The 26,114-nt window shown below is 34.9% G+C and overlaps 1 protein-coding gene across 1 annotated transcript in view; it reads right to left on the reverse strand.

Moving 5' to 3' along the window:
- Window positions 1–26,114, reverse strand: part of ANAPC1 (anaphase promoting complex subunit 1) — a 159,857-nt gene that overhangs the window by 37,673 nt on the left and 96,070 nt on the right. Inside the window, exons 31-39 of the mRNA XM_078149679.1 lie at window positions 24,948–25,082; window positions 24,625–24,707; window positions 23,358–23,436; window positions 22,124–22,198; window positions 20,003–20,079; window positions 13,917–14,007; window positions 13,776–13,829; window positions 12,915–13,108; window positions 7,554–7,640 (exon numbers count right to left, since the gene is read on the reverse strand). Of these exons, the coding sequence (XP_078005805.1) occupies window positions 7,554–7,640; window positions 12,915–13,108; window positions 13,776–13,829; window positions 13,917–14,007; window positions 20,003–20,079; window positions 22,124–22,198; window positions 23,358–23,436; window positions 24,625–24,707; window positions 24,948–25,082 (875 nt within the window). The remainder of the gene's footprint in view (window positions 1–7,553; window positions 7,641–12,914; window positions 13,109–13,775; window positions 13,830–13,916; window positions 14,008–20,002; window positions 20,080–22,123; window positions 22,199–23,357; window positions 23,437–24,624; window positions 24,708–24,947; window positions 25,083–26,114) is intronic.

The raw sequence follows: 26,114 nt of genomic DNA on the forward strand, positions 1-26,114 counted from the left end.
CCTTCCTTCCTGCCTCCCTCCCCAAGATGGTGTGCAATCTGATATAAGCTCTACATATACATTCCTATTAAACATATTTTCACATTAGTCATGTTATAAAAAAGAATCAGAACAAAAGGGAAAAGCCACAAGAGAGAAAAAACAAACAAAACAAAAAAAAACAAACAAAAAAGAGAAAATAGCATGCTTCAATCTGCATTCAAACTCCATAGTTCTTTCTCTGGATGTGAACACCATTTTGCATCTTTAGTCTTTTGGAACTGTCTTAGATCATTGCACTGCTGAGAAAAGCTAAGTCTATCAAAGTTAGTCATCGCACAACGTTGCTGTTGTTGTGTATAAAGTTCTCCTGGTTCTGCTCACTTCACTTAGCATCAGTTCATGTAAGTCTTTCCAGGTTTTTCTGAAATTCACCTGCTCATCATTTCTTATGGAATAATGGTAGTCCATTACATTCATATACCACAACTTGTTCAGCCATTCCCCAACTGATTGGCATCCCCTCAATTTCCGATTCTTGGCCACTACAAAAAGAGCTGCTATAAATATTTTTGTACATGTAGGTCCTTTTCCCATTTTTTATGATCTCTTTAGTACACAGACATAGATGTTAGTACTGCTGGATCAACAGGTATGCATTTTAGCCCTTTGTGCACAGTTCCAAATTACTCTCCAGAATGGTTGGATCAGTTCACAACTTCAACAACAATGCATTAATGTGCCAATTTTCCCACATCTTCTCCAACATTAATCATTCTCCTGTTTTGTCATTTAGCCAATCTGATAGGTGTGATGTGGTACCTCACTCTACACTGATTTAGAGCATTTTTTTCATATGACTATAGATAGTTTTAATTTCCTCATCTGAAAACTGCCTATTCATATCCTTTGACCATTTATCAATTGGAGAATGACTTGTATTCTTATAAATTTGACTCACTTCTCTATATATTTTAGAAGTGAGGCCTTTATTAGAAATCTTGGCTGTAAAAATTGTTTCCCAGCTTTCTGCTTTCTTTCTAACCTTGGTTGCAGTGGCTTTGTTTGTGCAAAAACTTTTTCATTTAATGTAATCAAAATTATCCATTTTGCATTTCATAATGGTCTCTATCTCTTGTCTGGTCATAAATTTTTCTGCTCTCCATAGATCTGACAGGTAAACTCTTCCTTGCTCTCCTAATTTGCTCACAGTTATCACCCTTTATGTCTAAATTATGTACCCGTTTTGACCTTATCTTGGTATATGATGTACAATGTTGGTCTATGCCTAGTTTCTGCCATATCATCTTCCAGTTTTCCAAGCAGTCAAATAGTGAGTTCTTATCCCAGAAGTTCAAATCTTTGGGTTTATCAAACAGTAGATTACTATAGTCATTGACTACTGTGTCTTGTGTACCTAACCTATTCCACTGATCCACACTCCATTTCTTAGCCAGTAGTTCCAATGATTGCTATTTCATAATACAGTTTTAGATCTGATACAGCTAGGCCACCTACCCTTGTTTATTCATTAATTCCCTTAATATTATTTTTTCCAGCTCTATAAAAAAATCTTTTGGTAGTTTGATTGGTATGCACTGAATAAATTAATTTAGGTAGAATTGTCATTTTTATTGCATTAGCTTGGCCTACCCATGAGCAACTGATGTATCTTTTTTAAAGTTTATTTATTTATTTTTAGTTTTCAACATTCACTTCCACAAGATTTTGAGATCCAAATTTTCTCCTCATTTTGTCCCTCCCTTACCCCCAAGATGGCATGCATTCTAAATACCCCTTCTTCTAATCTGCCCTTCCTTTTATCTCTTTCCCCCTTCTCTTATCCCCTTCCCCTTCAATATTTCTGCAGGGCAGGATAGATTTCTATACCCCATTTCCTGTATATCTTATTTCCCAGTTGCATGTGAAAACAATTTTTTTTAAACTTTTGTTTTTAAGACTTTGGGTTCCAAATTTTTTCTCCCCTCCTCCCTCCCCATCTACCCTCATTGAGAAGGCAAGCAACTCAATGCAAGCTATACATGTATAGTCATGCAAAACACCTCCAGAGTATTCATGTTGTGAAGAAATAAGTGTATTTCCTTTAATCCTATCCCACACCCCATTTATTCTATTCTCTCTTTGGACACTGTACCTCCTTAGAAGTGTTTGCTTCTGATTACTCCCCCCCAAATCTGCCTTCCCCTCTATCATCCTCCTGCTCTCTTGTTTCCTTCCCCCCCCCCATTTTTCTGTAGGGTAAGATAGATTTCCATACCCAATTGAGTGCGTATGTTATTCTCTTCTTAAGCCAAATCCAATGAGAATTCACTCATTCCCTCTCACCTTCCCCCATTTCCCCTCCACTGTAAATGCCTTTTCTTGTCTGTTTTATGTAAGATAATTTACCCCATTCTACCTCTCCCTTTCTCCTTCTCCCAGTATAATCCTCTCACTCCTTAATGTTATTCTCCAGGTATCACCCCTTCATCTTCAACTCACCTTGTGCTATCTATCTATCTATCTATCCATAATTTTTTCTCTCCAACTATTCTAATACTAACAAAGGACTCATGAGTTACAAATATCTTTCCATGCAGAATGTAAACAGTTCAACCTTAATAAGTCTCTTATGATTTGTTTCCTGTTTACCTCTTCATGTTTCACTTGAATCTTGTATCTGAAAGTCAAATTTTCTATTCAGCTCTGCTCTTTTCATCAAGAATGCTTGAAAGTCCTCTATTTCATGAATGTCCATTTTTCCCCCTGAAGGATTATACTCAGTTTTGCTGAGTAGGTGATTCTTGGTTGTAATCCTATCTCCTTTGCCCTCTGGAATATTATATTCCAAGCCCTGCAGTCCTTTAATGTAGAAGCTGCTAAATCTTGTGTTATCCTGATTGTGTTTCCACAATACTTGAATTGTTTCTTTCTGGCTGCTTGTAATATTTTCTCCTTGACCTGGGAACTCTAGAATTTGGGTATAATACTTCTAGGAGTTTTCCTTTGGGGATCTCTTTCAGTGGATTCTTTCAATTTCTATTTTGCCCTCTGGTTCTAAAATATCAGGGCAGTTTTCCTTGATATTCCCTTGAAAGATGATGTCTAGACTCTTTTTTTTTGATCATGGCTTTCAGAGAATTTTTAAATTCTCTCTCCTGGATCTATTTTCCAGGTCAGTTGTTTTTCCAATGAGATATTTCACATTGTTTTCTATTTTTTCATTCTTTTGGATTTGTTTTATAGTGTCTTGATTTCTCATAAAGTCACTAGCTTCCAATTGCTCCATTCTAATTTTTAAGGAAGTATTTTCTTCAGTAAGCTTTTGGATTTCCTTTTCCATTTGTCCAATTTTGCTTTTTAAGGCATTCTTCTCCTCATTGGCTTTTTGGACTTCTTTTGCCATTTGGGTTAGGTTATTTTTTAAGTTTTTATTTTCTTCAGTATTTTTTGGGGTCTCCTTTAGCAATCTGTTGACTTGTTTTTCACGATTTTCTTGCATCACTCTCAGTTTTTCCTCTACTTCTCTTTCTTGCTTCTCAAAATCCTTTTTGAGCTCTTCCATGGCCTGGGACCAATTCATATTTTTCTTGGAGACTTTGGATATAGGAGCTTTGACTTTGTGCTCTTTTTCTGGTTGTATGTTTTGATCTTCTTTGTCACCAAAGTAAGATTCTATGGTCTGACACTTTTTGCCCTGCTTGCTCATGATCTCAGCCAATTACTTGAGTTATAAACTCTTTGTTAAGGTAGAGGTCTGCTTCCAGTGTGGAGAATGTACTGTCCCAAGCTTCAGGGATTTTGTGCAGCTGTTTTCAGAGATAACTTGTAGGTACCTGTAAATTTTCAGTTCTTCCAAGGTGCTATGATCAAGGGTGCGGTGTTTACTCCTTTCCTGGCCTGTGCTCTGGTCTTTGAGTGATCACAAGCACTCTTTTCTGTCTTGGAACTGTGAGGAGGATTTTCTCTGCACCACCACTACAAGTTCCTACATGCCAGCGCTCCTCCTTGCCCCAAGACTGCCACCCAGAACTGTGACCCAGATCCAAGCACAGGCAAAGCAAGAGAATCCTGCACCAGCAAAGAGATCTCTGCAATCCCCCTCTGATTAGCCACTCAATTCCCTCTCAATCTGTGGGCCAAGCTCCAGAGGCAGCCACCACCCCAGGGCTCTGTGTGGGGACTGGGGCTGGGACCATGCTTCTCTTCTCACCGCAGGCACAGACTTTTCCTACTGACCTTCTAAGTTGTCTTTGGTGTTCACGGGTTGAGAAGTCTGGAAACCGCTAAAGCTGCCCGTGATTCAGTCCTCTGAGACCTGCTCCAGGTTCACTAAGGCCTTCGTGCCCACACCAAACTACATTTGTCTCCTAGCTGGGCACGATATACCTTTCTGATCAACCATCCAGGTTGTCTTGGGCTGGAAATTTGTTTCACTCAGTCTTTTTGTGGGTTCTGCTGCTTTAGAATTTGTTTAGAGCCATTTTTTTACAGGTATTTGGAGGGGTATGGCAGAAAGCTTAAGCATGTCATCGCTTTTACTCTGCCATCCTGGCTCCGCCCACAACTGATATATCTTATAACAAGAACAAGAGCGGTTTGGTGCTACCTAATTTCAAAATACACTACAAAACAGTAATTATCAAAACTAAAACCAAATAGATGAAATTGAATTGAAGTATTTATTAGGGACTTACTATGGGTACTGTTCCAGGCACTAGAGATAGAAAAAAAGTTAAAAACAGTTCCTGCCTTCCAGAACCTTACTGTTCTCTGAAAGAATACAACATTAAAACAGAGAAATACAACACAATCTGAGGAGGAAGAGAACACTAACAACTAGGAGAATCAGGAAAAACTTCCAGTAGGAAGAGGTACCTAAGTTGAGTTTTGAAGAAAGCTAAGAGTGCTAAGATGCAGAGGTGAGAAAAGAATACATCTCAGACATGAAGACCAGCCTGTGCTAAGGCAGGGAGGCAGATATTTGGCAAAAAGGTGACAGATACGTTTGGCAGCAAAAGAGTGTGAGTGAAGGGGAGTAATAGTAAATAAAGCTAGAGCCAAACTGAGAAGGGCTTTAAATGCCAACATGAAAAATTTTTATTTTGTCCTAGAAGCAATATGGAATCTGAGTAAAAGAGAGACAGTCAGGCTTGTGCTTTAAAAAGATTTTAACAGCTGTTTAAAGGCAAGATTGCAGAAAGAGTGAGACTGGAAGTTGGGAGTCCAATTATAAGATAGTGGTATAGAGTCCAGGAAAGATGTCATGACTATGGGAGTAGAGAAGTGGCTGTTACAAGACATATTATACAGGTAGAAACAAGGACTATTGAGGTGGAGGGATGACAGGTAAATTTGAAGGAACCTTTCTCAGCACTGGGCTATAGTATTGTAAAATGAACCTTGATTTTGGGAAAGGTAAGCTTAAAGCTCCTCTTTTTTGATGAGTGGATCACTATGTACATGAGTAGTAAAATTTAAACTAGAACACTGACACTACTTCTAAAAGCTGGAGAAAAAAAATGAAGAGAACCATCTAATCTCAGAGAGATGTGTAAAAGTATACTGATTAGAAAAATTTATATGGATTAATTTTCAATACCAGCCACTTGCTATATGATCACTATGAGGCACATCAATATCTGAGTCAGAGTGGTACAAGGCTGGATTCAGGCAAAAGACCAGGGATAAATCCATGTGAGGTTACTTATTCCCTATGTGTCCTTGGGCAAGTCAATTAATAAATCTGGGCCTCAGTTTCCTCATCTGTAAAATGAAGCCATTAAATTGGATACCTCCAAGGTCTTTTCCAGCTAGGTAGTACCCTAAGTGCTGTTTTTGGAGTCAGGAAAACCTCAGTTTAGCTCTTGCCTCAGATACTCACTAGTTCTGTGATACTGGGCAAGTCACTTAACTTTTCTCAGCCTCAATTTGCTCCTCTGTAAAATGAGAGGGCTGAACTCTATGGCCTCTAAGGGAACGTTCCTCCCAGCACTGTCCTTGGTGTAAGGTATAAAAAGACAAAAATGAAATAATTCCTTCTCTCAAGGAGCTAACACCGTGTTATATTATACCTGCCCAATGAATCAATGAACTTGTAAAAAGTTTCCTTTGATGAAAGAAAACTATGTTTATGCTCAGGGTACTACTATTCATGTCACATAGTAAATGAACTTGTTATCACTTTAAAACACCTTATTTATGAGGTGGTGACCCCAAAGTAGGTTAGCTTTAATATAACAGTGAGCTTGAATTTGCCTAGTTACCTTAAAAGGAGTAAACAAGTTTAGATTACTTTTGCACTAGAAAAAAAAACCCATTTCTTTTACACCATATTTCCATAGAGTAACAAGAACATGATTTTCCTATAAATCTCACATCAGTCACGTCATTTTTGAAGAGGTAATTTCAAAACCTGTTGAAACTTATACATCAAATCTGGTTATACTAAGTAGGTGATATAGAAAATCTGGCTACTTGAGCGTAAGATGCTGATAAACATTTCACATCATAATCAACTCTTGTTATCCATAAGTAGATTATTTGAAGACTATTAATGGCAAATAGGGACCTCCAGTAGAATCCAAAACTTCCAGCAATAGAGGAGAGTTAAGTGGGAGTAAGGGCTGAGCTCAGAAGGCAAAGTACCCATATAATTACCCTGAAATACCAAACAAAAGGATATGGGAATGACCCATCATTTATTATTTATGACCTTATACCTGGCATTATTTTGGATATACAGGAATAAAGACAATATATTTTAATATATGACATATATATGAAAAATATATATAATATGTGCATAGATATAGATGCGATCATTACAGTATATAAGATGTAATATAAATATAGAAAGCAGAATTTAATGTTATCCATCCAACAGCCTTAAATATTAACTTTAAAACAATGACTTTGAAATTGATAAAAGATAATTATTTGACCATATGTGGCTAATAAAACCACAATAGAAAATTAATTCCAAAAACTTCCTTTAAGATATTTAACATTTGAAGTCTTAATAAACTTACAGCTATTACAAAGTTATGTGAGATTTTTAAAACACAAGGATGGAATCTATTAACCCAGTATTAGTACATTACGCATTTTAAGCTGGTATTCCAGTAGTAACCCACTGAACAGAAGGGCAATTAGGAAATGAATCTATGGTTTTGAGTTTGATAACATTATGCTGTAATAGCAATTAAGGCAGGAGTTTCAGACCCCTTTGGCAACCTGAACCATATGGATAGACTTGTTTAGTTCAAAATAAAGTTTTGAAAGGAAAAAAAATCCATAGGATTACAAAGAAAACTGATTATGTTGAAATAATATGATTTTTTTTCTATACAAGTTTGCTGACCCCCTGAAATCTATCCATAAACCCCAAGGCAGATTCAGATATAGGAAAGCAAACTTGTAAAAAGTGAAAGAAAAGCCTTCTCAAATGATAAGACCATTGTTTCCATATTTGAAAATTTAAACATATATTCCCACGAAACTAAAAACAGTGAGAAAATTTCTTTTTAAAGAATTTGTGAAAATAGGATACTGAATAAAATTATCAAACTCACCTATTGTCAGTGCTATGAACTGGAAAGTGAGGATAAAGTGCACAAAGAAGAGCAGCAATTGAAGAATTTGAAGTACTCAAAGAATACCTGCAAAAAAAGAGATTCAAGGCCTTACTACAGATATTGCAGCTAGACATAGTTTGCAAGCCACTGCCAAAAATCTGAAAGTTTAGATATCATGGCAATTTGGAACATGATCAGGTATACAAATATCTTTCAAGTCAACAAAAGCTTTCTTTAAGAAAGAGGCACTTTAGAATTAGTTAAAACAAAGTCAACTAATGATTCCCTAAAGAAGCAAGATTCCAGAGATATTATAGTTTCCACTTTTTTATTTTTCAAATATTTTTCACTTTTGTTTTAAAAAAGAAATAGTTTATAAATGAAGGTTCTCCAAACATGAACCCATAGAACATTATAAGTATTAAAAGAGGTGTAGCAATTTTATCTTACTCCCATATTCTAATATGCTACAGACAGGAATAAAACTCTTTCTTAAACTTGAGATAGCCTATTTTTTTTCTTCAGCATAACACAGTGATAAATACATGAAGAAAAATGAAGTCACATTATCAAAAATTTTGCATAGCTATTCATCTAAACACAAAACCAAGTAATAATAACACTTTTACAAATTCTATATTTATATGTTAGAGGAATATGATTTCTCTTTTAATTTTTTCTTTTTGATCATTAATATTAAGATCACATATACATTTAGAATATGGTGTGGTATGGGGTCCAAGGTGCTGGTCTAAGCCTAATTTCTGCCAGACTGCTTTCAAGTTTTCCCAAAAGTTTTTAATCAAATATGGAGTTTTCCTATACACAGCTTATGTTTTCCATTTTATTAAACACTGGGTTATTGAGTGCTATTGTTTCTGAATTTTCTTTGTCTATTCTGTACCAATGCTCTATCTCTCTTTTCTTTAAACAATACCAGATTGTTCTGATGACTGCTGAATGTAGTTTGAGGTCTGGAAGTGCTAGTCCTTATTTATTTTCCCTTAATGTTCTATATCTTTTGTTTTTCCAAATAAATTTTATTATTATTTTATCAAATTCTATAAAGTATGCCCTTGATAACTTGATTCTGCATAGCATTAAAAATAAACTAATTTTGGTAGCACTGTCATTACCATATTGGCACCATCCAGCCATAAGCACTAAATATTCCTACAGTTATTTAGGTCATTATTTATTTCTTTAAAGGAGCACTTTGTAATTCAATCCACACATATCTTTTGTGTGTTTTAAGAGGTTGATCACCAGACATTTTATGCATTTTATAGTTATTTGGAAGCAGATTTCCCTTTTTATTATGCTTCTTATATTTTGTTATTATGTAGAAACACTGTTGATTTTTTGAGGATTTTGTAGCCTGCAACTTTCCTGAAGCTACTCTATTGATTATCTCAATTAGTATCTTTATTGATTCCCTAGGGTTTTCCAAGGAAACCATCATGTCATTAGCAAATGGATAGTTTTATTTGCTCTTCACCTATCATTATTTAATTCTTTTCTCTTCTCTTATAGCTATTCTAAAACTATATTGAATAATGGTGGAGAGAATGAGTATCCCTTCTTCATTCTCATATTTACTGAAAAAGATTCCAGTGTAGCCTCACTGCATTGTGATGCTTGTTTTTTTGCTTTTATGATATAAAAAAAAGGCCCCTCCATGCCTATACTTAGAAGGGTTTCTAGCATAAAAGAGGGATGTACTTTGTCAAAGGCTTTTTCTGTATTTAGTGAGATGATCAAGTGGTTTTGATTGTTTCAGTTTTTAATATGATTTAATTATATTGTTTTCCTAATGTTGAACCATCCTTGCATCCCTGCAATAAATTCCAATTGAGCAATAATGAATGATTTCTTGTATAAATTACTGTGTGACAGGATTTAATTTTAAAATTTTCAATCAATGTTCATTAATGACACTGGCTTATAATTTTATTTCTGTGATTTATCTTTCCCAGGCTTAGGTATTAGGACTGCATTTGTGTCATAAAAGGACTCTGATAGGGTGATTTCTTAATTTTTAAAAAATAATTTAATATATAGGTACAAACTGTTCTTTAAACCTTTTATAGAATTCTCCTATGAATCCTTCAGGTCTAAGAGACTTTTTTTGTAGTTCCTTTGCAGCTGGATTTATTTCCCTTTCTGAGATGGTGTTATTTAAGATCTCTATCTGGTCTTCCAAGAGTCTGGATATTTTATATTTTTGAAGGTATTCTCTATTTCTTTTGTTTTGTTAGCATGTAACTGTGCATAATATGTTCCGATTATTTTAGTTTCTTCTGGTTTTGCTGTGATTTCACTTTGCTCATTTGCTATTTTGGTGATTTGATTTTGTTTCTTTCTAATCAGATTGGCTAAGGGTTTATCAATTTTAATTCTTTCAAAGAACTAGCTTTTAGCCTTACCATTTCTATGCAGCTGTTTCTCATTTATCTATTTACCCTCCAATTTTTAATATTTCCTCTTTTGTTCTTATTTTAAGTTTATTTGATGATTTTCCAATTTTTAAATGTTTATTCTGTTCATTAATCTTCTTTTTTTTCTATTATGCATTAAGCTATAATTGTAAGGCTATGATTTTCCCCCCAAGGAACCACTTTAGTTACATCTTAGAAATTTTAGTATGTTATTTAGTCATTTTTTTTACACAGTTATTCACTGAATAACTATGTTGTTCTCTGATCCATTCATTATTTAAAATCTCAATGTTAACTCTCCATTTGGGTCTGTATATTTTGTTTGTGGTCCCTGTACCAATTCCTATTTTTATTCCATTATGGTCTATAAAGGATGTATTGGTTATTTTTGCCTTTTGCTTGCAATTGTTTTTTTGCTTTTATGATATAAATATAAAATACTGCTTGCAATATTTCTATGCCCAAGTATGGGGTCAATTTTTGTAAAAAAAAAAAAGTTCCACTTGGTACAGAGTAATATGTATTGTTTTTACTGTCCTATTTAGAAGACACCATAAGCCTTTTAACTCGAGTTTCTCTAAAAATCTGTTCAGTTCCATATTTTCCCTTTATCTATCTTTTAGACATCCAGAACTGACAAAGGGATATTGAAGTCTCCAGTCACTACTGTGTTACTGTCTATGTCTTCTTGAAACTCAGATAAAGCTATATCTATGAAATCATATGATAAGGAATTTGGCTGTCAAGGCTCAAGCAAACCTCTGTAACCGGGAGCCCAGGTCTTCATGGAACTGGAAAGACCAAAGGGGAAAAAGAGTAAGATGTGTCTTCTGATGTGAGGCTTCACCGTGTTTTTGGATCTGCTAGTGTGGTCTAACCACCAGTACTGTGGGACGTGAGGGAGCACAGGTGAATGAACTTAGGGTCAGTGATCCTCAGTCTTCGAGTTTTCGGTTTGCTTTTTTTTTTTCTGGGTGTCCCATGGAAACAGCTGAAATTGTTTTATTTCTGGTGCATAATTTATGTTTTGGAGGGGTTTCAGAGGTCATGGGGATTGGAGAAAATGTCTATTCCACTACACTGCTGATCACAGAACATAAACTATTTCTTTAATTAGCTGAGCAATTATCTTGCTTTTGGTATCTTTTTGTCTAAAATTTCAGTGGCTTCACTATAACAGCTATTATTATTTTTAGCACTTTAAGGTTTTCAAAGAGCTTTACAAATATTTTATTGCATCCTCACAACAACCTTGGGTGGTAAGTACTATTATACAATGAAGAAAGTGAGGTTCAGAGAGGTTAAGTGACTTGCCTGGGGTCACACAGCTAAGAAGGGTCTGAAGCCAGATTTGAACCCAGTTCTGAACTCTATCCACTTAGCTGCTCTATAAGTAAGCTGTTCAATTAGTAAGATACTGAGGAGCACAGATTGCACACTTTATTTCACTCTGTGTATGTCACAAAATGCAATTAATATTTTCTATGCTTAGATCTTTGAATCCTGTATATAATTCTTCTATCCAATTAGTAACATTCAATGAAAGACAGCATTATTGTCTGGTTTAGTGCAAAAAATGTTGGATTATCTGAGAGCCTGGATTCAAATCTCCTACCTATAACTTGTAAGACTTTGTTTTTTTAATCTGTAAAATGGGGTTCATAATTTGTCACATTGCCATGCATTTATTCTAAGATCATTCAAGCAGGACTATATCAGTTGTGGACTACTTTGATTCCACGCACATATTTAAGACCAAGACTGTCTCACACACACACACACACACACACACACACACACACACACATATATATATGTATATATGGATATATACACACATACATGCACACACACATGTGTGTATGTGTGTGTGTATAAAAATGGAAATTGTTAATAAAAATAAAAGAATCATTTGACTTTTCTTTATTACTTTTTATTCCAGTTTCAAGTTAGTTGGAATTAAAATTCTGTAAATAATAATGCCAATCATCTAAGCTCACATACACTTTTGATTTTAGTAGATTTGTAATTATAGGGGAACAATAATGAATTGGCCTGAGATGTTGTACATCAGCCCCTTGGCCAGCCTTGTACCCTCAAATTTAGGACACATGCTTAAAATGAAATCCCTCTGAAAGGAAAAAATATGTAGGCACATGCAAAACAATAACAAAAAACTTGACAATAACATATCCTCCTTCAGATTTTATGTAAGCCATATATAGGTTAAAAAATGTGAACTATATTCTGATAAATATGGCAACATCTATATATTAGAAAGTAAGCAGATAGGTCAACTAGTTGTAGCTAAATAATTCTTTCTCTTTATTTACAATCTCCAAATAAATAAATATATTGTGCAACTTGTTTATCTTCCTTAAGAAATTCAGCAGGTTTTATCTAAGGATAACAAAACAGACATAAAAATAAAAGGAAGCATATGTTCAAAAGTAGGGCTATTCTTTAGTTACTTTTTTTGTTTTTTTGGGAATGACCACAAAAGCCAGTTTTCACTTTTCATTGTGACAAAGTTAAGGACTTCAAACTACAATTCTTGGTTTAAATAACAGCTAAATGTAGTTTATAGCTAAATATTCAATAATCCACTGTAATTTCCTTTCAAGAACTAAGATCTTTCAAAATTATAAGTAATACAGATAAGCAGCCTTCAGAGTATGTGTGTAGACAGATATAGATGTAGATCTAACTATATGTATATGATGCTGAACATATTAAGAAGACTGCTTTCAAGAAACTACAACACAGGCTTAAAAAAAAAAACCACTAATCTGAATTATGGAAATTATTCACAGTTCACTGCCAAAACTAAGAAGTAACATGCTTACCAATACCTTCCATGAACACAAAAGATTAAAAAAAAATTTCAGGAATAAGTATTTTAAAACACTACATTTATTACCTGCCTCCTCCTAAAAAGAGAAGTCCAAGAGCCATATGATGAGCCAAATGGAAACCATAGTTCATTTCTCCACCAGTCTTCTTGTGCAAGAAGCGACAAAGCTGGAGAACCTTTAGGTTTCCGGAGCCAGCCATGACCATGGCAAGTGAGAGGAGCACGACACTTAGGCAAGTTTCTAGGTTATAATGGCCAGTCTTGAGGGGAAATAAATGAAATCATAATATTAAAATTATTATTGCTATATTTCTTTGTAATCACATCTAAATTGGCCAACATTAGAAAATTACAAATTTATGTAATTTTTATAACAAGCGTAGTACTGGATCAACAGATTAGAAAATCCTCAAGGACAAGAACCGTATCTTGAATGAATTCAGTGCCTAATACTGCCTGGCACATGGCAGAAGCTTAACAAATGCACATTTAATTGAATTCTATGGAAAGAGTCTAGTTAACTAAAGGAATTAAAAATATAGGAATTAATATAAATTAGTGTTGCATGAGTTTCTGTAGAGCACATTAGACATTCGGCATTTCCTTATTTATTCTCTTTGCATAAGAATCTGCTACCTACCCCACTTAAAATGACAGAAGCAGTTAATTTCTGAACAACAAAAAAAGAAAAATTTAGCCACAACTTAAGCAAATCCATTCTAAACTGCAATACTGCAGTTATACTCAATGATGTGGCAATAAAGCATCACTGAATTTTTCCTTTATCTCGATGAATATAAATTATTAAAATAAGAGTTCCATTATATTTCTTTTTTTTTTAACTTTTTTTCTTTTATTTTCATTCTGGCCTTAACAAACACTAAGATGAACACCTCTATATTTTAAAGGAATAAGAAACAAACTTACCACTGAAGCTGTGGGTGCAGACAAACACTTCATAAAATCTTTTGCAAACTTATACTATAAAAAAGGTGAAGAGCAAATTTCAGTTAAAAATGACATTTTAAAGATTATTTAGGAACAGAGTAAAAAAGAGAAACTTCTTACCAAACAGTTAAATGCTGCTAAGTTTTCTGAACCAGCAAATCGAAAACCCAGAGACAAACAAGCTCCAGCAATTATATAGACATGTGCTTGCCTAAAAACAGAGGAAGAAAAAAACCTCAACAATTTTGTAATTACATTATACATTAAAAGTTTATTTGGACTTAATATCTTCTTTGTTAAAGTAGTAATAAGTGCTTCTGCTATTATATTCTGTTGTTCTATCCACTCGACAATACAGACTACATACCAATTATGTGATAAATCACTGCTTAAGACTGAGTAATAGGAAGAACTGGCACTATGCCTGGCCACAGAGAACTTACTGTCTGGTAGGGTAGATTAGATATATACACAAAAATGTATAATAAAAGCTATAATGTAAAAGTTGGGCAAAAGAGATACAAAAAGTTTATAAACAGAAAAACACATTGGTCAGAGAGGGATCAGATAAAGTATATATTCTTCAGGTTGTTTTGTCAGTTACTGGAGTTGTACTAAGTATGCTTTTAGGGAGCCTACAAAAGGTGAACTTATGTCCTAATCCTTTTATTCAGCTACAAAAGAGCAGTTATAGTATTTACCTGTGAAATAGTAGAAAGAACACCAAATATAAAGGATTTACAGCAGGACAGGGACTTGTCTCAAGACCATATCTATATGAACCCATAAAAGAAGATGACAGGAAGAGGACAACAACAACAATAATAATAACCATCTCCTTAAAGTCAAACCCTTCCTCTATACTGTGAGGCTAACAGGGGGAAATATCAAATTAAGGAAATGCTGGCCAGAATGAAGTACAGACAAGATTCTATATGCTTTGAGATTGTTACACTATCTATGAAGGCTTGGCAGGAACCCTGAAACGTTAGTCAGCTGGGTTCTGGCAGTACTAGGGACTGAGTTAGCATTTGCTAGTGGGAAGAAAAAACTCCTAAGAATCTAAGAAAAAGACAGAATAACATAGACTTGTAGGCTAACCTGAATCAAAACCATAGTGATGATTAACCTAACATGGAAGACAGGAGTAACTCTTCTTCACATTATGATATCACAAGAAGGCAAGCTACAACACAGCATATCAGAAAAACCAATATCCCACCGGCTTAAAACGCTTCAGTGCTGATAGCTTTTGACCACTGAAGTGAACACACCACAAGTATGCATAACATAAAGATAGGAATGCTTTCATTATGCACCATAAGGTAAGAAAGGCAAGGAATTCATGCTAATTTTTGTTAGCAGTACTTTTAGCTCCAAGCCATACAATAATATATTGTGGTAACTACAAGGAAATCACAAAACTGAGACTAAATTAGAAAAAAATAACAGATAAAATCAAGAATCTACTAACGTCTGAAGAGGGAAAAACTGAAGACCTTTCCTTTAATACAAACTCTGGAATTTTAATACAAACTCACACAATGATCACAGAACAAAAAGGGTATTCCAAAAAGGACATCCCAAGGTGTGAAGAGGAATTTATTAATGATTAAGGTAACTACTGAACAACACTCCTAAATGCCATAACATTTACGTTATCTTTGTTGATTACCAGGAAGTCTTTGACTCAACACCATCTACAAGGCTTATTCATGTACTGAGACTGCACAAAATAGACCCAATTATAGAGTGATGGAGTATTTGATGTCCATGGGGAAAATTAATTGCTCTGTTTAAAACACTACACTAATACAATAATGTCAAGAACAATTGATATAAAACACGGCAAGCCTATTATAGTTCTGCCTGAACTAACTCAATTATAGCTTCTCCTAAATGAAACTAAGTCTTTCATTTTAAAGAAGCCAAACCAAGATCATGGTAAATTGTTTACAGAAATAGCAAAAATTGTACAACATCACTGTGGGATGCAAAAATTTTGAACCTAAGAAACATACAAGACTGACTTCATGACTAAAACTGCACAACAGAAGCTCATTATCTTTTGTGAATTGACAGGAAATCCCCATGTTACAAAAAAAGACTTCAAAACACTCTGGACAACTTATCCAATAAATTGTGCTGGAAACAGAGCATTAACACAGACCAAACCATGATTACCTAAACCATAACACTGAGAAATAAAACCTTAAGAACACTATTTTTAATTGATGCCACCTTTCTAACATTCATAATCACCAAGTTACCTGGAACAAAAAGTTTTCAAAATATTCATAATTAGAAGGGATCAAAATTGTGTAAGAACAGCCACAGTGGATAGAATGCTAGGCCTAGAGTCAGAAAGACCTGACTTCAAATCTGGCCTTAGAGCATCCTGGGTGTGTGACCTTAGGCAAGTCACTTAACCTCTGTTTGCCTCAGTTTCCTCATCAGTAAATTAGGGGTAGTAACACCTACCTCCCAGGGTTGTTGTGAGGATCAAATGAGATAATATCTGTAAAGCATTTAGCACAATGCCTGGAAAATAATAAATGCTATATAAATGTCAGCTGTTATCATTAACAGGAAGACATGTATATCATTCCTGCTGTCCTGTGGAATTGTGCTAAAGATGAGCTTTCAACTAATACTTTCATTCAACTAAGAAAAATAGTTATTTTAATTAAGCACCTGAGAAAGAACATTCATGACTATTAAGTATAAAAGAGTAAGTAGTACAGCAATTTATCTTACGATCATTTCTATCTGAAAAAGATGAGATGATGATTGTCTTCATGTATCTGACATTTATATCACTCTTTAAGATTTGTGAAGTATTTACCACACATTTTCTCTGAGTCTCACAACCATTTTTTAAGTTAGATACTACGGTTACCATTATTCCCATTTTACAGAGGAGGCAATTGAGGCTTAGTAGGATTAAGTGAATTTCCTGTGGGTACATAGTTAAATAAATATCAGAGACAAGATGTGAACTTAGGTTTTCCTGACTGCAATTCCAAGACTTTATCTACCAGGAAGAATCTGGGAAGGCTTCATTGATGAGAATACTTCTGAGCTGGATCTTGAAGGATCAGTCAGAATGAAACAGGTAGAACTAAAGCAGAACAACATTCCAGAAAGAAAGAATAACATAAGCAAAGGTACAGAAATGGGATAAATACGAAAAATGAGAAAACTAGGGGTGTGTCTGAGGAACAAGAAGTAGTCCAGTTTAGCAGTCAAGTCCTGTCAACTTAATCTTATTCACTACTACAACCATCATACCTTTTCCCTTACTCTATTCACGTTTGTATCATTACAGCTCATGTCCTCTTAACTGGACTGTTTTAAGAGAATTCTAATTGATCCCACTACCTTCCCGTCCATTCCATTTTTCACAAACATGCTAAAATAAATTTTTCTAATGCACAGATCTAATGTGACTCCCTGCTCAAAAACTGCCAGTGATTCCCTATTTTCTGTTCGATTAAATAAAAATATCTGGCTTTGAATTATGTTTCAAGCCTTGTTCATATCACTCCCTTTTACTCATTCAATAGTCCAGACAAACTCAACTGCTTACTGCTGTTTCCCAATCTTATCCTGCTCTTTACCCTCTATATCTATATACACCATTTCCTGTGCTTAGAATGGATTCTTTCCATATCTCCACTAACTCAACACACATCTTGGTCTCATTTTAGTTTGAGCAGCACCTTCTCCATGACACACTTTGTGACTTCCTACCCTCTCCCCCACCCCCGAAAAAGCAATTTCTATAGCATTCCATCAAGATCCTTTGCCCTGACCACATCAAATCTTATATGAAATGTGTTTTTGTGCATTTCGCCTCAGTCCCCGGCCATCAGACTTCAAGATCCCTCAAGGCAAGGACTATAATTTTGTTGATCACTGTATTCCCCACACCTAGTAAAGCCTTGCACATAGTAGGTATTTAACAGGTGACTGCTGAATCAATAAATCAAAAGTCATTTGTTAAGTGCCAGATCCCTTTCCACTACAAAACATGGAAGACCCATGTGGCATTGGGGTTCATCCAAAAGAACTTTTTAAGTTGACCCAAAATAACTTTTTAACTGATTGAGACTTATCCTTTTCTCCAAACATGACCTCAAGATTTCAAGCATGAGTAACAAGATAAAAACACGGTGGCAAAAAACAGAAATAGGGAAATCAGGAAGAAAGGCATTATCTGGGTAAGAGGTAGGCTCAATTTTTACTAACACTGTGGAGTTAAAGGGCCTGGCAGAACATTAAAATAGAAATGTCTAGCCAACTTGCGGAAATGCTTATCTGGAAGTTCAGCAGAAAGGTTAGGACCAGACATATAGATCTGTAGAGAGGTTATAACTGTAGCTATACAAATGGAGATCACCAATGGTGAATTTGATAAGAAGTTAAAGAACAGAAACATGAAAAATTCCACATTTAGGAGGTAAGAGAAAGGTAGGAAAGTCAGGAAAATAGTGTTCCAAAGCCAGGAAAAGAGAAAGAAAAAGAAAAACTATCAAGGGCTATGGAAAATTCAAAAGGGATGAGGATTCAGTAAAGGCTATCTGGTTACTGGTAACCTGTGACAGAATTTCAGTATGGATGGAGGTAAAAACTAGATTATTATGGAATAGTGAGTTAGTGGTAAAAAAGTGAAGGAGAACAAACACAGACTATATTCTGGATGAGTCTGACAGTCAAGTAAAAAGTGGGTAAGGAGGCTGTCTTTAAAGCCTAACACAATCTGGTTCCAACCTAGGTCTTCAATCTTATTTCATAATATTCTCCTTCACATGCTACCCATTCCAAGCTGACAAGCAGGTGCTCATTGGACACAACATTTCAGCTTCTGCTTGTTGCTGCTGAATAAGCTGTGTTTCATTTCAGAAGTTAGGAAGTGGAATATGATATGCAAGAAAGCCAGTGACACTGAATTGCAAAGTATGCAAAAGGGAAGCAGTGGTGGGGAACCTGCAGCCTTGAGGCCACATGTGGCCCTTCTAGGTCCTCAAATGTGACCCTCTGAGTAATCCAAACTTCACAGAACAAATACCCTTAAGGCTGCAGGTTTCCCATCCCTGGAATAAAGTATAAGAAGCCTAGAATAGTAAGAGGGTACCAGACTGTGAAGGGGTTTAAATGCCAGACAACTTTATATCTTATTGTGCAGGTAATGGGAAGCCAATGGAGTACGATGGGTATATTGTTCATACATCAGGAAAATCACTTTGGCAGCTGTGTGGAGGTTGGATTGGAGCAGGTAGAGACTTGGAATGGAGAAACCAGTTAGAAGGAACTGAAACAATCTAGGAGAGAGGTAACAATAGACTGTTCTAAGGTGATGATTGTGTCAATGGAAAAAAGAGACATACAGAAAGAGATGTTGCAAAGATAGAAACAACAAGATTTAACAACAGACTGAACTGACAAAGGGATGAAATTAGTAAGGTGAGTGTGAGTAAGGATGGCATCAAGGCTGTGAATCAGGGGAATTAGGAGGATGGTGGTACCCTCAACTGTAATAGGAAAGATGGAAAGAAAAGAGGGCTTGGGGGAAAAATAATGAGTTCTGTTTTGGACATGGCGAATTTGACATACCTACAATGTTCGAGATATACAAAAGGTAGTTAGTGATGAGAAGGAGTGGAGCACAAAAGAGAGACTAAGGTTGGATATACACACCTGGAAATCATTACTGGAGAGATAACTGAACCTATAGGAGCTAATGAGATCCTCAAGTGAGAGAACATAAAGGCAGAAGAAAAGAGAGCCAAGAACAAAGCCTTGGGGAACACACTTACGCTTAGTAGGCATGACACTATCTTCAGTCATGAATGTACTTACTAAATGCTTGACAAAAAGTAACTGAACTGAATTGCCTCTCATTTGTATGTACTACATTTTAAAGAGCACATATCATTTATTTTTCAGACATGGCCCATGTGGGGGTTCTCTTTACTTCACCATGTATATTTGTTATAAGGGTTTTGTTAATTCTTTTTCCAATGAGGGGAACAAAGTGGAAGGAAGAGAAAGTACATCTTTATTAATTAAAAATGTAAATATTATTTAATCATGTGTTATACTAATTTGATGATAATAATAATTTTAAAATAATATATAAAATAAAGAGTATGTATCCGACAGGAATTAAGCTTTTCAATTCTTTTTCATATTATAGTACTTACGCTAGGGTTTCCAAGTTCAGGTCCTCTGAGGATGGTATTTCAGTTTCATTAAGAGAAATACTATTTTCTCTTATGATCTGTAAAGTATAAATCAATCATTCTTAGATATCCATAACTGGTTTTCAACTTACATGTTTAAGTGATTTAAAGACTAAGATACATGACATGATATGTCATGTATATATTTACATATATTAGTAGTTTTCTCACATCATGTTATAATAGTACCCATATTTTAATCTCATCCATTTGATCCTTTATATTTTCAACTAATCCAAGGACATGTGACTGTTAAAACCAAACCTAAATTCACAAAAGGGAGCTTACCAAATATTTACTGAATTTAGAGCTGGAAGTGATCTTTTTTTTTTTTTAAAGGAAACAAGAACATGGTTGTGGTTGGAATTAGAGGTGAAGAAGAGAGAAAAGGTGGCAAGCTAATTCTCACTGAAAAAGAACAAACAATGTGATTCAAAGCCCAGTCTCCTCACTGGAAAGTTGCTTTTCACTGGTCTAATTTCCATCTCTTCCCCAGGTAATTTGTTCTTGAATTTATCAAACACTGCGTTACTGAATTCTATTACACTGAGTTCTATCACTTCCAATTTTTCCTTATCTTAAGGGCAATTAGGTGGTACAGTAGATGGACTGTTGGCCATGGAATCAAGATCTAAGTTAAAATCTTCCCTCAAATAATTACTAACTGTGTGACTCAGGATAAGTTGATTTCAGCCACTCTCAATTTCAGTATTCTCATCTATAAAACAGGGATAATTACACTTCACAAAGCGGCTCTGAGGATCAAATGAGATTACGTACAAAAAGCACTTTGAAAATCCTCAAGTGCTCTCTGTATGCTGGCTACTACTATTACTGTTCCATATCTACTCTATTCCATTGGTCTACTTTGTATTTTTTTTAACCAGTTTTGATGACTACTGCTCTATAACTTAACTGGAAATCTGGACGTGGTAGTCTCCCTTCATTCTTACTTTTTTCATCGTTTCCCTTAAGATTTTAGACCTTTTGTTACTTGGAATGAATTCTGTTGTTACTTTGTTTATCTATATAAGGTATCCCCTTGGTAGTGGATTGATACAGCACTAAATCTGCACAACAATTTAGGATGCATTGTCACTGACAAGAGTATGATCAGACAAAAGAATTTTCCAAGTCCATTAACATGTGGTTAGCACTGATATTAGTTTGATGTCCATGGTTCCTTTAAGTACAATGTAGTATTCCTGCTTCTCTGTCTTGTGCCTTTGACCTCTGCCTCATCTGTTAGCATGATTACAACTCTTGCTTTTTTGGAACCATTTTTTCCATAATAAATTTTGTCTCAGCTTCACCTTCCCATCTCTCACTACTCCTTCACTATTTATTTATGGATTTGATTGAGATTCATCACCCATTCTTGGCCCTTTATCCTTCCCCTTTACCATTCAAAGTTCAAGTTCTTGAGGCCACTGGTGGTGGAGCTGATAGAGCTCTGGAACTAAAGTTAAGAAGTCCTGAGTTCAAATCCAGCTTCAGACACTTACTAGCTGTATGACCCTGAGTCAATCACTTAACCTCTGCCTCAGTTTCCCCAACTGCAAAATGGAGATAATAATAGTACCTACCTTCCAGGATTGTAGTGACGATCAAATCATATATCTTCAAAATGTTTAACAAAATGCCTGGCACATAGTATACACTTATGTAAACACTATCATCATCATCATCATCATCATCACCCTATTCTCTCCCACAAAAGATAGTCATTCTCTTCTAGGAGGTCAAAAGCTTAGCTCACGGAATAATAATTCAACTCCTAGACCTTTTGTTTATCCTAATTCTTTAAGTTTCCAAGTTAATCTGTACTCCTTATACCCTTTTTGTACCTCAATGATCCCTTCTTTCTTTTACCCCACAGATCAATGTGTGTTTTTTAAAACAATAACCTATAAAGAGAGAACTGATTTCATTGCTTAGTCTTTTCTCAAATGGAAATAGCAATGCCTATACTATCTCACAGGGTTGCTGTGTAGAAAGTTATGTAAGCTATAATGTTTTATATAATTGTAAGCAATAGTTGTTACTGACAAAAATTTGACAAAATCCAGCAAATGTACTCACTTGTGGAACATTGCTGTCGACCCACTTGGAATTTGGCAAAATGTCATCCCATAAAATCAGGCATCGAGCAAGAGTCTTAAAAAAAGAAAAAGATCAGAAAAAGCTCAAGGTTAATAAAATATGCAAAGTTCTGTATTATAATCACATTATAATGATTAAAAGGACATTCTGGCATTCTCTAATAACCAATCCTATGATAAACTCCAGACAGTCAGTTTCTGTATAAAATGCACAAAAAACCCTTGGTTGCCTCTTAGCTATTTGGTAATAAAGAAATAGTTTTGTAATTACACAGTAAAAGCACTTAACAGATTAGCAACATGTTAGTTGTATGCATCTTAGGAATACAGGGATATATTTAGTGCCATCCAGAGAGCCAAGTGCCAGGAAGCACACTGCCATTATAATCCCTCCCTTCAAGTGGTGAGAGAAATTGGGAACTTATAGAACTTTAGCAATGTAATCTCCTCAATTCTACAGATAAGGAAAGTTTCAGAGATGAAGTGATTTGCTCAGGCTCACAGTGAGTAAATTAGCAAATTTTTCTTAAGACTCTTCTGACACAGTCTATTACTCTTTTCACTACACCACACTGCTCCCTTAGGAAAAGGTGGGGATGTGGTTTTAGATTCACAGAGAGGATATCCAGCACCTTAAGTCTTGATTATAACAAAAGAAGACCCAAAACAGATGTATGAGAACTAGATTTTCCCAGGACTAGGGAAAATCTCATATACCAGCTGTCTTTTCAGGCATCCTTCAAAATAATTTTAGGAAAATTTTAATTACACTCACCTAATCTCTCCCTCCCCACAACTCTTTTCCCAATTAAGCACAGAAACTCTTCTAAAATGGCAGGCTTCATTAAAAGTGGCTAGCAATTAATTCTTAAATTTCTTCAGGAAAAAATTTTTAAACAATATTTTTAAACAAAAATAACTTGTTTAAGTAGAATGGCAATATTTTAAAACAATATTTCCTAGTAATATAATGGAATAAAAACAAGAAACAAAGTATGCAATACAGGTTGCTATTTATAACTTGGGAAGTCTAACAGCTATCCCAAGTATCAGGTAATGAAATTACTGGCAAAAATAGTTAAGTCTCTTTTCACTAATGAAGCAGTTTTACAATGCCCATTAGAAATGTCTTTAGGAAAAACACACAAGTTGAATATTGAAAATAATGGTCACTGCCTCCATCATGCTAAGATTTAGAGGGACACTGTCCATACCCTAAGCAAAAGAAATTCTGGTTTCACAAAATCCAACAGATACATTGTATCAGGAGCTCGGAGCCAGTCAGCAATAGACCTGTTTAAGCAGAATAACACCATTAGGATAAATGACAGAATCAAATTATAAGTCTCTAAAAGAAGCAACATAATCAAGAATATTAAATCACAAAATATCATTATGTTCAACTATTTTGTTAATTATGTCATACATTAATTTTTTATTCTATTCTGCAACTGAATGAGAGGCCCTTGAAGTTAATGTTTCATTTTTGTTTTGCATCCCCAGTGCCTAGCATAGTGCCTAGCGTGCAGTTTTTTATTAAAGCCTGCTGACTGATTTATTATTATTGAAGGGAAAAGTCTCAGAACATTGAAAAAAATCTCTTGAAATACATCCTCTCATTGTTTCCGTTTAAACTTACAATGATCTAATAAAATTGATTAAACTCACAGTAGAGATACTTTAGATAATGTGCCCAGCTAAGTTGAAATTTCCCACTATAAAGAAAATTCTTGCAGTATTGAAAGTATCTGCAATGCATCTGATGAACAAAAAAACTTAACAATGAAGGTTTTCTGGCCACCTATTGCAATGCAGAGTACTAGCCACAGACAGCAATATAAAATTGAAGATATAGGTCCTGCTTTTAAGGAGCTTATGATACAGTAGGATAGATAACATTTGCACTTCAGATATGATAAAAATCAAGAGGCCAATAGAAGGAAGAGGCTTTTTCATTCATGAGGGGATCAGCACAAGTTTTATGGGGAAGATAACATTTGAACTAGGCACTGGAGGACGGGTTCAGAGACAGGAAAGAAAGTCCTCCAGACAGAGGAACAGTATAAGCAAAGTTACTGAAGACAGGTTTTGTTTGTTCAAGGTTTTTTTTTGGGGGGGGTGGCAAGGGCTAAGTTAAAACAGAATTTATGTATTTGTATATAGGAAGATGAACCAGAATTTGGACTCACTTTAAAATAAATGACCTAACAGGCTGTTTTGCTAGTAACATAAACCATATAAGTACTGAAATTTCAAAAATTTTAGAATCTGGAAATTTGTAAGAACTGGACACTGTCAGATTTTTTTTATTATCATCTAAAATTTATGACCCAAAGCTAAAATCTTTATAAATGATATTGCATTTGGGGGTTGATAATTAGAGATTCATCCATGGAACAAGAATTTAGAGAGCTTTCTTTCTGCTTTATGATTATAGGTATGTTTTACTTAAGAAAAGGCAAATTTGTAAATAATCAATACCTGTTATTAGTTTTCAGGTAGATCATCGCCAAAGCTAGAGTTGCACCAGGACAAGTCACATCTACGTTGATTGTATCACCTTCCTATCAAAAGATAATTTTTGAAGTCAATTCCAATTCACATACATGACTTCTGAATTTATTTTCGGTTAAAAAAATTATTCTGGATTCTGATTGGAATTATTTAGTTAATATATTCCCCAATTTATTCGTGCATCACTCATTCAAAAAATACCTATTTTCAATGGTTTCCCCAATGATAATATGAAAACTTAAGAACTAGTGCTTATCCGCATTTCAATCTGCTTCACTTTATACACTTACCTTAATTTGATAACTTGGAGATTTATGTTTTTCTCTATGCATTCCTGCTTGAAAGCGCCTGTGACCTCCAACCATATACTGATAAAGCTGCTCAGGTACATTGAGATCAGACATGCCTATAAGACTGCTACCATGCTTGAAATAAAGAAAAAAAGAAGTATTTTAAAACAAATCTTATGCGATTATAAAACATATCTCTACCAATTAAAGAAATGAACTAAATATAAGCCACAACACTATATGAATTGGATACTATCTACGCTCAAACACTTCAAAAACAAACAAAACTTCAGATCTTCTCTCTACACTGAAAAGGAAAGAACCTTAGCCATCTTCTAGTCCAAATGCTTCCCTAGTACAGAAATACCCTCTTTAGTGGTGGGTTATTCATCTTTTTTGAATCATGGACTCTGCAGGCAGCCTAGTAAAGCTTAAGGATCCCTTCTCAGAATTATGCTTTTAAATGCATAAAATATGTAATACTTTGAGGTTTGCAAAGAACTTCACAAATTATTCTTAAAAACCAAGTCCACAGACCCCAGGTTAAGAATCTTGCTTATGGCGTTTCCATTAAGTGATACTCTAATCTTTTCTTGAACAACTCCAGTTAGGGGAAGGATTCACTGTAGCTCATTACATTTTTGGTCTGATTAGTCTCCTTTACTGGTTCTTCATGTTATACCTGCTACTATGAGTATCCCCCAAGCCTCTGTCCTTGGCCCTCTTCTGGTTTTTGCAGTACACCACCGTATTTGGTGATTTTATCAGTTCCCATGGCCTCATCTATCTCTCTACAAAGATGATGCCCAGATTTATATATCCAGCTCTAGTCTCTCTTCTGAGCTACAGTCCTCTATCAGCATAGTCAATTTGTTTAATAACTTAAAATATACTCAAGCTAATGATTTAGAAAAGTTTTTAAACATAAAAAATCTAGTCAGATACAATCTCCGACTAGAAATGAGTCCACTTCCATACCATGAAAGAATTTATCCCATTATTTTAAATATGTGTGTATATATACGTATATATACACACACATATATTTATATTTTAAAATGTATATATATGTGTATTTTATAGGCTTATGTATGTAAGTATAAATACATATGTGTATACACACACAAATGTGTACATATATACATACGTAAACATTTGTTGTTCAGT

The sequence above is a fragment of the Phascolarctos cinereus genome, unplaced genomic scaffold (genome assembly GCF_003287225.1).
Source record: "Phascolarctos cinereus isolate Bilbo 61053 unplaced genomic scaffold, phaCin_HiC Scaffold_2;HRSCAF=192, whole genome shotgun sequence".
NCBI classification, from domain to species: Eukaryota; Metazoa; Chordata; class Mammalia; order Diprotodontia; family Phascolarctidae; genus Phascolarctos; species Phascolarctos cinereus.